The sequence below is a fragment of the Leptosomus discolor genome, chromosome 2, assembly GCF_034619465.1.
Source record: "Leptosomus discolor isolate bLepDis1 chromosome 2, bLepDis1.hap2, whole genome shotgun sequence".
NCBI classification, from domain to species: domain Eukaryota; kingdom Metazoa; phylum Chordata; class Aves; order Leptosomiformes; family Leptosomidae; genus Leptosomus; species Leptosomus discolor.
In genome coordinates this window covers 82,917,651-82,933,111 of record NC_141392.1, presented here as the reverse complement: position 1 = coordinate 82,933,111, position 15,461 = coordinate 82,917,651, and the positions used below count along the sequence as shown (strand labels likewise).

Here is a 15,461-nt window from a genome sequence, read left to right as displayed (position 1 = left end):
AAAGATTGAAGGTTTATATTATCATAGACTGCAAGATACGAGATAAATGGGTTTTTTCTGTTGCACCTTAATTTGCAACTAATATTAAAAAGAGCTACTGCTGAGTATGGGGGTGGAATTCAGTCACTGGCTGCTTTGCGTTAATTCTTGGACTTCCAAGAAGGATGCAATTGAAAGACATGGCTTAGGAAAGACAGATGTATATCTTCAAAGATTGGATTGATACAATGGTTTATTTCTACATATTTGTATGGTCCCACTGATAATTTATATCTAACTGATGTTTTAAAAGTCCATTTGAATAATAATTGCTGCAAACATTGCAAGCATATAAATGAATGCGACCACCTATAATATGCAAAACTACATTGCCCCTCTGTTAAAAAAATAATTTTTAAATTCTGTTATTGTACAGATATTACCAGGCACATAATGTAGGTGGAAAAGTTAGTTGGATTTCTACCACTCTTTGCACCTAATAGCCCATCTACTTAAAAGATACCTATGTGGTTTCTTCACAAATGAAACACCAGGATAGCACTCAGGATGATTTTATTACTTGCTACTGTCATATTTTTAAAGTCAGGATCTAGTGCCTAAGAGTTAGCATGCACAGAATCAATTTTCAGCCAGGTATGAGTATTGCCTAATTAAGATACCTGTAGTAATTCCTACATGTACAATCTTGACCTTGTCACCTTTCTGTCGTTCATTTTTCTAGGCAATATACGATTAGATTATAAGACTCTCTTTTAAACTGATATTTGATTAAAAATACTACAGAAGGACTTAGGACAGATATGCAAATATTTAGTTTAGTGGTTGTTATTAAAATTGCTATACATTCAAGTCACAATCTTCCATTTTGATATCGAACACTGAAATTTTTCAGAGAATACCATTTGACTGTCAGGTCAGTGATTTCATTAGCAAGTCACTGAATAAAAAGTGAAACTTATAGATAATAAAACAGAATTGGGAAAAGGCAATAATTACATAACTAAAGCTGCAAAATAGTGTACATTTTTATTTTTGAATTTGTATGAATAAAATCATGTAATATAATATTGCTTTGCTTTTACATACTGTCAAACAGCATAATACTCTTAGCTTCCAAAAATCATATGTTTTATTTTGCCGCCTTCTTTTTAGTGTAATATTGCTACTAAATAAAAGATAGGAGGATTTTATTTTTTAACCAAAGAAGGGGAAAATAAAGTACAGCCACCTCTGAGTAAATTCTTACGGTAAACAACTGCAGCAAAAGAAGATGCTTACACTTTTATCCCTTGTGGATTTCTTTTTAATATTTCAGAGCAATGAACATATGGCTGTTACTATCAGCACTGGTGTATTTGCGGCGATGCCTATCAACATCCACCAGAGAGCAGGGCAGCTCCAAAACCCACATCTTTTATGCTGTGGAAATTGATGGAGACAGCAACACCGCCAGCTTCTTGGCCAAACAACATGGAATGCAGTTCATTTCAAAGGTCAGCGCATATTTAAACTTGCTTCATTACTCCCACCTTTATGCTTGAGATTTTCATTTTTTTAAAATCAGTTTACCTAGAGGTTCCTTTAGAGACAGAAAAATGAAAGTGCTGAATCCTATTTTCATTTGGGGATATCAAGCTTTTTATCAAATTATAGAGGTGGCGTTTCAGAATATTTCATATCTGATCAGAAGGAAAATCCAAAAATAATTTTCTCTTTATTCAGGAGTCTTTCAGGCACTGGGACTGTTTTATTTATTACTTAATATTGTGCTCCAGTCAATCATTTTGAATTCAGACAGGAAAATGGAATTTTTATTTTTAAAAGGAAAAAATCCTGAGGAAAAATGCGATTGGAATAAAACAGATTTTATTATTTTTCAAAATACAAATATGTCTCTTCTTCCACTGCTAACTATTCTATTTTCCTTTAACCACAGTGCATTAATATGAAGACATATATTAAACAGAGGATCTTATATAAAATAATGTATTAGTTAATTAAAGGCATTTTATTTCAGAGCATTTCTACAACATGTATCATTGAGCTTGAGGAATTATGGCCTTGTAACACAATCAAGGAAAAATATTTTTCTTTGGACTAGCATCTCGATGCACATATTTTCTCTAGGTGTACAATGTATGTGTGTATAAACATGAAGTATGTATTTATATTGCATTTAGCTTTATTTTAACTTTCCATCAGAAGAAGGTTGTTCCTGTAGAGGAAACACATTAATATCTCTCAGTTAGAGTTACTAGTCTATAAAACTGGGCATGTATACGAGTGAGACTGTTAATTTTCCTGTTGCTTCTAGTTTAGAAAAATCTTGCATCAGTTAAACCAGATCAGAAATAAATTATTAAAACTTTTAATATGTTAATCGGCAGCAGCCTCCATTCATTGACCTGGAAGTTCTTTGCCAATTTTAATGAATTAAGCCTTGAAGTGCTCCTGTTGCTTTTATCTCTACTTTTCAGATGCGAAAAGCAGAGGTAGAGTAAGTAAAACAATTTGTTCAAGATCCACACAGGAAACCTGTAGTCCAGTGAGGAATGGAAAATACACTTCTAAATTTTCAATTCTGTGCTCTAGCTGTAAGAAATTATCCTAAGAAAGAAAGTATAATGAGCTTATGAAGAAGAGGCAGTGCATTATATGTACCTCAGCAGCCACTATGGTCTACCATAGTCATGAAAATCACTGAAGGACCCCGAGGAAAACTGCACCCACTTTTCTGTTAGAGGTATGATGGTGACACAGCCTTCTCAATGTGGCACCCTTAGTGTATAAGTATTAAAACCACCACAGACTGTTATTAATAATGAGGACGTTAATTAAAGAAACCCAACAAACAGCACTGAGTTATTAGACAGTAAGCATTTCTATAAAGGGTCACTTCAATGATAGGGTTGCTAAAAAGGGTTTCCCCAGGTTTTGAGTAGCACAGAAGTATTTTGTATGAGGGGAACAGGTGACAGTTTTTGTTGCTATACAATCTGAGCGCTATTTATAACTAGGTTGCTGGAAAAAAATTTGGTAGTATAACAGAACCAATCACACTGCATTCTTTGTCCTGTAATATTTATCCAGGAAAACACCTTTTTTATTACAGTGATTATGAATAAGAAAAAGATGGGAAGAGAAATGTGGGAGGCATAGGAACAGTTTTTCTCCTAGCTTCTCTGTGAATTTCTGGTTTACAACCTGTTGTATAAGCAGCAGATACCTTTCTCAGCATTCTCATTTCAAATATGAAAAAAAAAAGCTTCTGTGGTATTTAAAGCTTATGGTCTTTAAGCCGTGAGGAGCACTGGTAAAGTATTAAAGATTCAAATATGATTAAGCTTAATATTTTTTAAAACTTTTTGTTGGCCTGTAATAAGCTTACAACATGTGCTATGTGAGAAGACAAGATGATACTAAAACGTTATTTGGAAAAATAAAACTGTAAAACATGATAAAGCTTGTTGTCACTAAAATTCCTGGGTAGTCAGGAGTATTAGTAGTATTGCAGTTAGTTAGGAGTTATTCTCCTATTTTAGGTTCCCATATGACAAAGCATTTGAGACATACTAAATTTCAGTCCTTTATCAGAAAAAAAAAAAAAAAAATCATAATCATGTGCCTAAGTTCCTTTGAAATAAATGGTATCTAGGCATATGCTTAAGTGCTTCCCTGGATAAGGCTGGGCTACTGAATGGGCCTCAGCGAAAAAACAGTTTTGTATGAGGAAAGTGACATCAAAGACTGAAAATGCTATCTTTTAAATATGCTACTGTCACCACAGGAAACAGACTCCTGTAGAAATGGTAATTATGTGTAACTGTGGCATCCTTGCTTCAGCATGTTAGTTGCAATTTAGAGTTGCAGTTTAAAGGCATTACTTCCCTTTGGCATAAGTGTACATTTTTACTATGATACAGTGAATAAAGACAGTGAGTTAAGCGTGTTACTTTGGAGTGCGTCCTCTCATTAAATGTCGTTACTTATTAGTATTCAGATGCTTGGCAACAAAGTAGGAAAATTGTAACTAGGAAGAAGGCTGCCGGTTAGGTATCACACTTAGAATGCACTTCAAAGTGTAATTCTTGAATGACATTTGGTGTATAAAATCCAAAATGTTAGATCTTGACGTTGCAATACTATTTCATTTCACATTCTGTACCAGCTAACTTACCGATAGAAACAATGTAGGTGAAGAGTTCTTTTAAAACTTACTGTTACGCTTTCTCTTAAACTTAAAACCACTGACTTAAAGTTTCTGTAATTAAAAGACTCATTAAATACTGTGGCTATTTCCCCAGCATGTAGGAGATTGTGATCAGTTCTAACCTAACTAACATATTCTGCAAAGAAATGCTTACTTTGCTTCTAGGTTTTACATTTCTAGGTGATAGTGTTGCACTCAGTAAGGATTAGAGAAGAGAGCAGATGGTAAATATATTTATGTATCAGAGGTATGCTTTAGAATCAAATGTATGTTAGATTCTTTCACACAGTTGTATTTTGAGTCAGCTCAATTCCTTTATTTTTATCACTATTGTAATGTAGACTGCGCACGAGTCTTGCCTCTATACTGTAAAAAGGACATTTTATTATACTGCTAGGTGGCAGGAACAGAGGATATAGTGGCAGCCACTTCAGTTTCATTCTCTTGTTTCCTTCCCCACTATTTAAGACAGAGGTTGTAGAGAAGATACAGACTTTATTGCATTTCTCTAGACTCAGGGGGAAGGAGGTGGTAAAAGAGTAAAACTTGAAAAAGGAGTGTGTGCACACCAACTGTGGGTCATCAAGAGCAATGCCCTTTTTTGGCTGTATAATGCCTCATCCTTACCTCACTGAAGTCAACAGAAAAACTTCCATTGACTCTCAGGGGAGCGTAGAAGAAGAAATGTTTCTATGTAAATGTATCCAAGTAGCAAATACCACGACTACTTAAACTGTGTGAGACACTCGTAGGAAAACAGAGTGAAAAATTGTGGATTTGATCTCAGTCTTCCAGTCTTCCAAAGTGGGATTTCTTGTATCCTTGTATCTCCTCCTGTGTAGCAGATATAAAATCATGAAGAAACACTGGGGAAGCTATGCCTAAAATCAGTTTATGCTCCATTCATTTAAAGAAGCAAGGCTCTTTTGCACAAATAGTTTTAATTGACAGCTCTCTTAGCTGAGATTTTAAAGTGAGCACCACATTTCAATGGATTTGCAAAAAGAAACATATCTAATTTTTCTATGTGTGGATTTTATTTTTTATTTTTTCATTTGGATTAGTAAACATTCTGCATAATTGTGAATTTGAATCTCAAAGTGAAACTAGGAAAGCTGGGTAGTGGTGAAAATCAGATTTACTGACAATTATATTACTGATGCATTAACTGCTAAAAAACCCACTGTTTAATTGCTGAATCACTTTTGAAGATTTTCATTAATGCATACACGTATATATATGTATACATATAAGTATAATATATGTATATGCTTGGACACCCCCCCCCAATACGTACTTATCGAAGTGTATAAATACAGGTATGTTACAAATCTAATTTACAACAAAGTTGCCTAGCTTTGTTGGGTATTTATTTTTCATCAGCAAAACTCTGAAAAATATTATATAAAAGGTACATGGTGTTTGAGAGTTACAGCTAAGAATTTGTTCTTGATAATGTGCACTGGGAACACCTGCAGTGAAGTTCAAGGTCTTGATATTTCTAAATTTGTATAGAAACTCCAAACAGATCTTGGGTTTAAAAAAATGAAATAAGGATTTGAAATCAATTATTCTGATCAGGAGTCAAAAATTGATTGTATGTCTGTATATATGTATATATTTAGAAGGTAAAGTCAAGCTGGGCAGCAAACCCCACTTTTAATAAAAATGGATTTAATACTTTCTGGGAATGAAAACAAGATTGCTGAATCACATTTTGACTATGAGTAAGGATGAGTAAGGTTAGTTTTATACACTCTCTCTCTCTCTCTCCCTCATGTTTTCTTTCTCTCTGTTCTTTTTTCTTACCCTTTCTCTTTCATTCTCTCTTCCATTCTCCTCTTTTTAAATTTTCTTTTTCAGTCCAGAGAAGTTTTTACTGATTTCATGATCTTTTCTGTTTCCCAAAGTCTGTATTTTCTTCATTAAGCTTCTTTGGGTATTTTGCAAGCTGTAAGCAATGCAGATATAACTTTGTGTTTCTGAATGTATTTATTACTCGTATTTTATGATCAATCCCTTCAATATTACTGTACCTTTAAAAGTTGAAGTACACAAAATCTAAGGAAGCTATTGAAATGCCTCTTGCTGAGCTGGACATGGGCTTAATAGATCCTGTCCAAGAATGTCTGTTAACTTACATCGCCTCACTCTATGGGAAAGTATTTTGAATCAATTATTTCCCTCTCAAGGTTTACAGCACATCTTTACTGTATTATATTTGCTGCAGAGTAAGTTATGGTAAAGTAGGTAAAGTATAAGTATAATGTATGGTGTAAGTAAGTAAAGAGCATTTGTCCCTGTGTGATTTTTTTTTTTTCTATTCTACCGCTTTTATTTATCTGAAAAAAAAATCTTACATTTAAATTACTATTTTAAAATTGATTTTCTCCCTCTGCAGTACGTTGTTACAAAAGACGAAGTGATACACCAAGCCTTTTAAATGGGAAAAAAAAAGGGAGTATGTTACGGGGTTTGATTATCAGTTAATTCCTTTGCCTTGGACTGGTAGAAAATATGGGATGTTTTTTAGAAGAGAGAGGTTTCTGGAATCCTGAAAGATACTTTTGTTGCTCTTCTCTTTGCCATCCTGTGAAGCTACTGAAGTGTCCAGAAAGTGTTCCTCTCGTGGCAGAGAGGGGAAAAATCCCTGCCTCACATTGAAGCCTGAAAGTAGTCACGGCTGGGGAAAGGCACACCTTAGGTGGCGCTGAGTTTGTTAACACAGCCAGTGAATATGTGACGATTTGAAAATACCATCCAGATTTTTAACAAGGCAGACAACAGTAAGAGTTTTCACTGTTTTTCATTTCTTTATATATGTGATGTTATATCTGATGTTTTCTTTAATACAGCAGTTGCTAATTTATCCTATTTTTGTTAAAAGCTGATATTTTTTTCTCAAATATTCGCCTTCTGGAGTGATGTTTTCTTTCAAAGAAAGGCATACTATTCTTTCTATGGCATAAAATTAAAACCCTCTTAGGCCATTTATTGCAATATTATTATTTGGTACTACTGTAAAATAGCAGCATCTGTTCTTCTAATGTCAGCTAAAATTTCTCTTCAATTTCTTGAGCATTGCAAGTTGTAGATTCAGAAGGACTGTACATCTTTTCCATGGTTTTGGCTGTGCTATGTAACACTATTCAGTTGCATATGTGACAACAGCTTAGGTATTCACTTTTCTATCAGGTGAATGCTCCTGTGCTTGAAAAGGGCTTTACAAAAAGACAGAGAATTATGAGCACTCATTAGTTATTACCAATTTATGCTAATATACTAGGAAACTAATCATATAATCATTCTGATTGAAATGATGGGCATGATTCACAGGAGATGTGGATTGGTACATCCCTATTTAAATCAATGAAACTATACTGATATATGCCATCTGAGAATCAGGTCCGTCATCTTTATTTGAATAATTTAATGGTAGGCTGACCAGACTATTAGAGAATACAGTTAACAGAACAATCCTATATTGGAACTGGAACGGAATATGGAAACTAGTAATGTTAGATGTTTCTTTTTTTTTTTTTTGCCATTTTTTTTTTCTCTCTATTGTCCTGTTTTGTACTCAGGTCTTTGGTAGATCAAGTTTAAGCTTTGAAGTTGGTGGCATAATAGTACATTTAGCAAACAACCACAGTGTGGAAAATTATTGGAAAATATTTTTGGACAATACTGCAAAAAGAATCCACTTTTTCGTGACTTTTGAAAAAAAAAAAAATTTGTATTACCTCTGCAGCTGCTGATATTATTCAGTGCTCTGTCCTTAGACTTACCTAGTCCACTGTTAAAATAATGACTACAGTGCAAAAGAAAGGTGAATGAAAAAAAGAAAATCGTTGTGATTCATCTAGGTCTTTTTAATGAAGGAATGTTCTGCATTAAACATGGGTTCAAATTCTGGATGCCTGTCACTGTGAGGAAATAGTGTAAGCATGGTTGCAAGTCTTTTATTTTTTTAAATGAAAGTATCTTAAATAAGAGTTATGAAATTGCAGACTCTCCATGGAACGACAACAAATGTTTCTTCTCATTTCATGCACCTCTGGGACTGCAGCACTGGAAAATGAATGGAAAACCCCATAAATTTGCCAAATGCTTGGTACAGGGCTCCTGGCATACATTTAATCCCTCAGTATTTTTTGTCCCTGAAAGAAGAAAAAAATTCAAGAGAAATTGGAATTTGGTTTAATTTAAAACATATTACTGAGCTAATAGATGCATGCCTGTTTTTTCAGTGATTGCCAGAGGTGTTTAGCAAACTGATGTCAATACATTGTGTGGGCATGTATACATACATGGAATGGTATGGAATGCATGGTTGGCCAGCTCATTTATGTCTATCAATTTACTATGGAAGGTCCTCTGTAGCAAGTGGAAGTGATGCCTCAAGAGGCAGTTCATGGTTTCTTAAGATCAGTTTGATTTTAAGAACTATGATGTCAAACATATGAAGTCATGCAGTTTCCTACATCTCTTAAGTTGTTTTACAAGAAGTATTTTGCAGTAGTGACATGCAACTTATTTTTGGGGCTGCATTGATAGGCTGTTTTACTTTGTAAGTTGAAGTAATGACAAATTTAAGCTCTGGAATCTGGATTTTAAGAGACGAGTGAGACTAGAAGGAGAAGGAAGGACTGCTTCACTTGAACAGCCATTGCAATGTTCTAGAGTACTTAATTGTTTAACAAATATAATTCCTTTTATTTGTGTAGCACACTCCATTCAAGACTGTGAAGATTCCTTACCTATTTAAAGTTTCAGGGAATTTCGAAACCTGCATCAGTATCACCAGAGCTGTGAGACATGATTTCAACAAATTTTACTGACGTGGATTTTTGAAGTAATTAACAATATTCGCATCTTTGATTTATGTTCAGAGAATAGTTTCAACCAAAACTAAGTTGGAGAAGGGTAGGAACTTTGTGCAGTGCTGTCTTCAGAATGAAATATCCCAGCAAAACAAAATGTAATATTTCTTTTAATATGTAAATATCTTGCTTTTTGATTTTAAAATTAAAAATTACAAAATAAAAATATATTTAAAAAAAAGGAAATGCCAAATATTAGACAGAAATTTTACATTTTGTCTTGGACAATTTTTTAAAAGTTGTCACAGACTCACAGTATGTTTGAGGTTGGAAGGGATCCCTGCAGGTCATCTGGTCCAACCCCACTGCTCAAGCAGGACCGCCTACAGCCAATTGCCCAGGACCACATGCAGACAGCTTTTGAGTACCTCCAAGGATGGAGACTCCACAACCTCTCTGGGTGACCTGTGCCAGGGCTGGGTTACCCTCACAGTGAAAAAAGTGTCTCCTGACGTTCAGAGGGAACCTCCTGTGTTTCAGTTTGCCCCCATGGCTTCTAGTCCTGTCACCGAGTATCACTGAGAGGAGCCTGGCTCCCTCTTTTTCATTCCCTCACTTCAGATAATCGTACACGTTGAGAAGATCCCCCTGAGCCTTGTCCAGGCTAAACAGTCCCAGCTCTCTCAGCTCTTCCTCATAGGAAAAGTCCTTTCATCATCTTAGCGGCCCTATATTGGGCTTTCTCCAGTAGCTCCGCGTGTCTCTTGTACTGGGGAGTGCAGAACCGGACACAGCACTCCTGGTGTGGCCTCACCAGTGTCCTTACTGAAAGTCCTCATGCTTCTTCTTCCTAATTCTCTTCTGGCCACCAAATGAAAGTTTCTCGGTTTTTCCATCTCTGGTTACAACAGCCATTTTGTATATTGATAAGATCAGTCATTTCAAGGCCACATTGATGCTTTAATAGAAGATTCTGGAATAAAATCTGTAAGTCCTATTTGCTACTGTTTATGGGGAGACAATGCTAGTGAAAATACAAATGAAAACAATGTTTTCAAGAGGAAGTTCAGATGAAGTCCTTAATTGTCTGCCTTAAAAGCAGTAGCAAAATGGTGGGGAGAGATTACAATGGTCTGAGAGGATAATAACTCAGAAAAGTTAATGGCTTCTTTGTAATTGTTGGTTGAAATAATAGTAGTATCAATGTGATGAAATATTTTGTTCAATATTAAACTACATTGTGCCAAGTGGAATTTACAGTAATAAGATGATTTGCTCACTACTTTGACTTGTGTACTCAGAGAATTTTTTAGATATAGGTCTCCCTTTCCATCAAAAAGGTTTTATACTCATGATCTGTCAGTCTGTGTAGACAAAAAGGAAGCAACAGACAGCAGGATTTTGCAGGTAGAGGCACAATGATAGGTGAGAATGAAATTAATTCAGCATCAACTGTCATGAAAGTTTTCTAGAAAAAAAAACAGTAACAACTGGCATCTGCTACAACTGAAATCATCATCATCATCATAAATAATGTTGTTTCAAGAACTTTCTTCTCCATACAAGATAGCAACTGCGATTATCCAGCATTCCCATGCCAGGGAAGGGAAGTTTATAATGTGTACCCAAAAAGTGAGGGTACTTGGAGGTACTTTTTCTCATGGACTGTCATAGAAACAAGAACTGCTTTGCAGCTGATGACTTATTGCCAGTGTGGATGGAGAGTTTGGCCCCAGGAACATAGAAAGGGTGTCCATAGGCACGTAGAAATTAATTCCTTAACCAAGAAACCTAAACAGTTCTCCTTGGCATCGGCTTTCATATGCTGAAATCTTCATGGAGGTCTCAACTGGTTTTAGCATCACCTGAGAAAGCTGTTTTGCAGTCAGAATCAAAACTATGTACATCTTTATCAGTATATGTTAGCATCTTCAAAGACTTGCCTCGTTCCCAGTCTGAGAGGAGTATTTTAAATCAGTGTGTCTGAGTGTGCACATTATAGTGTGCACACGCATGCATACACACACACAAGCAAACAAGCACCTGTGTACACTTTTACTTCACTTCTTTCGGGGACTAGCCAGCTTTGTGTTCCTTCTCTACGTGTGATTAAATATTAATTAGGCTTCTAATATAAGCAAGTGAGTTCACAGGCCCGAGTGCCACATAAATAATGCATGAGGTACCCGAAGGCTCAGCCCGAGAAGCTGATTGGCCACCTTGGATTTGTATAATTATGAAGTTTCATTATTAACAGTGGAAGCAGTAGAGAGATTTGCCTAGCTTGAGGGACTTTGAAAGCATAAGCTGTCTCATTAGGGAAAAAGGGAATAAGGCATAATATGCAAACTTGTTAGTAAAAAAAAAAAAAAAAAAGAATAAAAATTAAGCATAGCTCTTTAACGGGAGTATTTTCTGTGTACATATAAACATTTCTAAATGTATAAAAAGACTGAAATTCAAATAGGTGAGGTCTATACTACAGCTATTTAACAGTTATGTTTGCAAGAGGTCTCGCTTAAATGCTTTTTTTTTGTTCTTGGTATAAAACAATCTTTAATATTTTACAGAAAAATCCACAGGTAGCTTAAAGGGTTCTACAAAGTGAGAGGTACGGAGGTCAAAGAGAATGAACACAGTCCAGGGTTCTTGCTAGAATGTGTGTTGTGCATGCAATTAAATCTCAAGGTCAAACAATTTACAGACAATTACTTTTCTAACATCTCCAGAAATGCCTGCTTACACGTCTTTAATTTTAAATGATACTGATATTCCAATTCTCCCCAAAGGTTAATGCTGACTAAATCCAGCTGTGACCTGACACGATGCGACAGCACAGTGCCTAATTATCCTCTGGATAGTCATTTACTTTAAACCATTAAAGAAATAGGCTGAGAGGAAGATTTAGGACCCAGAAAAAATGTTAGCCTGACTTCTTTCTTCTTGAGGATGGGATGGGCTGAAAAATAAAAATAAAATCTTGCTAAATGTTAGCCATTTGCTTTGATGGCAGAAAATTGTTCATCCCACTCTGTTTTTTTTACAGGTTAAATTGCTAACTAGTTCATTTTATCCATTGCCTACGGCTGGCGCTAAATGTCAGTGACAAATTTTGTACTTGTCTTGAAGAATGAATTAAGTTATGCACAAAAGCTATAGTGCTCTTTTTAAGATGAGTGAATTGCAGAGGGAAAAAAAAAAAGTTGCTCGTTTGAAAAAGGATTATTTCGATTAAAGGCCTTTTCTATTGTAGTGGAAGACAGGTAGTGGTTTAAGATAATTCCGACAGTTACCTCCCACAGAGGCTGCAGTCCTCTACTAGAAATTTCTTTAAGAGCACTTGTGTCAGATTATATACTATGATTATTATCATAAGACCATTTGTGACAGTAAAGGAGGGGAACAATTACAGAAAATGGCAACTATTATTCATTAACTAAGGTAAAACTGGTCTATCTTCAGTGAGGTCAGCATTCCATCACCGTCACACAAACCTTTCTATGGTTTGTAGCAGTGGCAATTAAAAACCCCCAAAGTATTCTCTGCCAAATGTTGGTGAGAAGAAACAGTTCGTTCCGCAATTTATATTGAGAAGACCTGGCACAGACTTCACAATCCATCTGGTTTTTAGTTGTCTGGCTCTGGTAGCACCCCATCATCTCCAAGTGAATGAAGTCTCTGAGAATGATTGCTACCATCGTAGTGTTTGAAACTCTAAACTGGTTCTCTACCCATAGGCTAAACCTAAGGGAGCTCTGCATGTCATATTTTGTTTGGTTTTATTTTCATGTGCACTATATCTGTTCATTGAAAATCTAAGGAGAGTTTAAAGTTAAGACTAGACTTTACAGCTACATCTGTTACGGGGGTCTTCCTTAGAAAGCCAACGTCTTTCACCCTAGTAAGGTGGCATAACTGAAGTTTTGTTGTATGTACGGTGCCTAATTTGCTCTAGATATAATTACTACTAGAGGGCAATGATTTATTTTTACTTTATTTTTTTGGATTATGGAAGTGCCTGGTATTTCCAACTGTAAGCAGAGTATCATTGTGCTGTGCACTGTACAAAAACACAGATTTGAAAGAAATGTTGTTTTTAGTGGCACCCACAGGTTTTGGCAGATACTTTTCTCCTCTCACTGTGTGCATAAATATTTTCACTGATACCAGCTGTAGAAAGTGATATGGTAAATGCTAATCTCAGTACAGTCATAGCAGTCACAAATGGAAGTTAGATCTGTAATTTTAAGTTGAAAGCTGAAATGAAGTGAATCTAGTGATTATGCACTACTGCCCCAAGCTACTGAAAGATTCCCTCTTTCTCTCTGCACTCGCATACTCAGCCAAGGGGATGAGTTTTCCTCCCTAGGAGAAAGAAAAATTCAGATTATAAGTTTTCTGGTGATAACAGTGCAACTCCAGAAGACAGTCTGGCTCTAAAAGTAGCACAGGCTGGGCAACATCTCACCTAACTTTGGACATACAAAGCATAGATATATCAGTCTCAGATAGTCATTTTTGCTCCTATTCTAGTAAGAGGAGAGAAATGGATATGACCAGATGCATTCCATGTAATTTCAGGCTTCTATTTAGGATGAGATGAATTGTCCTCTGAAGGTGCTTGGTTCTTTCTGTTAACTTTAAAAAGAACCTAAACTTGGTTGCAGTTTTAGATTCCCACATTAGGGCACTGATGATAATTTTCCTTTTCCTTAACTTTTCGTCTCTGACCTGCCTGCTCACATTTGAAGAATTCATTTCCACTCCCTATGCGTGAAAAAGTGTCCTTCAGTGTTTTTATGAAGTATATTTTAAGCTGTTTATCTGATATATTTTTTCCATTTGTATAAATACCCACACTTTTGACCTTCCCTTCCATAAGCTAGTCAGAGCACCTTCAGTCCCATATTTTTGGCTTTTTTTTGTAACCTTGCATCACTTATGTAGCTCTCTTCTAAGTTTTCTACTTCACACATTCTTTGCAGTGTGAATAAGTGTTATAAGAGTAGTCTCACCAAAATTTTGCATATGGAGAGACTCTTCCTTGCTTCTGTTTTGTGGTATATGAGAATTTTGTTAACTGTTAGTGCCACAACATTGCATGAAGACATTATAGAGATAGATATTTATAATTTTCTTAATACTGCTTTTCAAAAATATTTGGGTTTTTGCTCCCGGTTACCTATTTCATTGCATTAGACTGTATAAATAACCGTATTTATAACTGTACATTTTGCTGACTGTGGCCATTCAGCTGGGTAGTACTTTGCAGCACTTGCACTCAACTCACTGTCTATCACCGTACTGTCCTCTCAGTGTTTTGATAACTCAACTTCCTAAAAATGATCGTTGTTAAAAATTTTGACATTTTTTGTGACATTTGGCCAACAACTTTTCTTTTTGGCATTTACCAAAACCAGCATCACCTATTGGTGATTTGATATATTTGATGATTTGAAATATCGGTAAAGAAACTGCTGCATTTTGGAACTTGTCAATGAGACAGATTTACTACGTTTTAGTTACTCAAGGTAACTAAAAGTGGCTTACACAAATTTAAGCATTTTACCTAAGGCATGTAGGCAGGTGATGGAGGGAGAGACACCTTCAGAGGGCAGTCCATCTCGCCAACTCCAATGGAAAAGCAGATCAAAATTTAAATAAAGCAAACAAATAACAAAAAAAAAAAAAAAAAAGACATAACCAAACCAAAAAAGTCTTTGCACCTGTAACTACTCCAGAAGAGAAAGAGAGAAGAAAACAGCTTATTGGTAACAGCTCGTAGTCGTATTCCACAGACATTGTACAAACTGTAGAATGGGCTCTTCAGACACTGGCATGTTTCTCTTCACTGCCTACTCAGCAGGTCTTGGAAACTCCTCTCACACTAAATATTTAACTTTTAGTTGGATAAAATTACATGGGATGAATATAAACCTGTGCTTGCTGTTTGAAAATGGGTTTCTACGTTTCCTGTTTTATTTATTTGAGAACTAGAAGAATGTATTTTAAAAAAATGGAATGGTCAACAGTGTTAAATAGAGTAACAGAAACATTTCAGTTTCATGTTTATTCCTAGAATAGAATTCTGGAAACTCTATCTTTTCCTTATGGCCTTTTTTTCATGTCTTAATTATTGCATGGTCCCCTGGTAAAGTCTGTCTTTTACTAAAAGTTGTAATTATGTTCAGCTGAAACCTCCAGCTTGGGCTATAGAACTTTCTGCTGAATCTTGTTTTAATTCCCAGGACAAATCTGTACTGAATCATGGTTTCTGATCCAGAGACCCTGCCTCTTTGAGAGTACTTCCTGAAGTGGAAAAAGACATACTAATCATGAAAATATTTCATCACTGTTAAAGCTGTAGCTTTGAGAACTGTCTTCCCAGTAATATTACTTCATAAAATGAAAAAAGAATTTGCAAAGAA

General features: G+C 35.5%; 1 protein-coding gene across 1 annotated transcript in view; it reads left to right on the top strand.

Moving 5' to 3' along the window:
• The window catches only part of LOC147416034 (uncharacterized), a 213,934-nt gene that overhangs the window by 47,300 nt on the left and 151,173 nt on the right, over window positions 1–15,461 (top strand). The window contains 1 exon segment of the mRNA XM_086460459.1: window positions 1,316–1,493. Within this exon segment, the coding sequence (XP_086316585.1) occupies window positions 1,316–1,493 (178 nt within the window).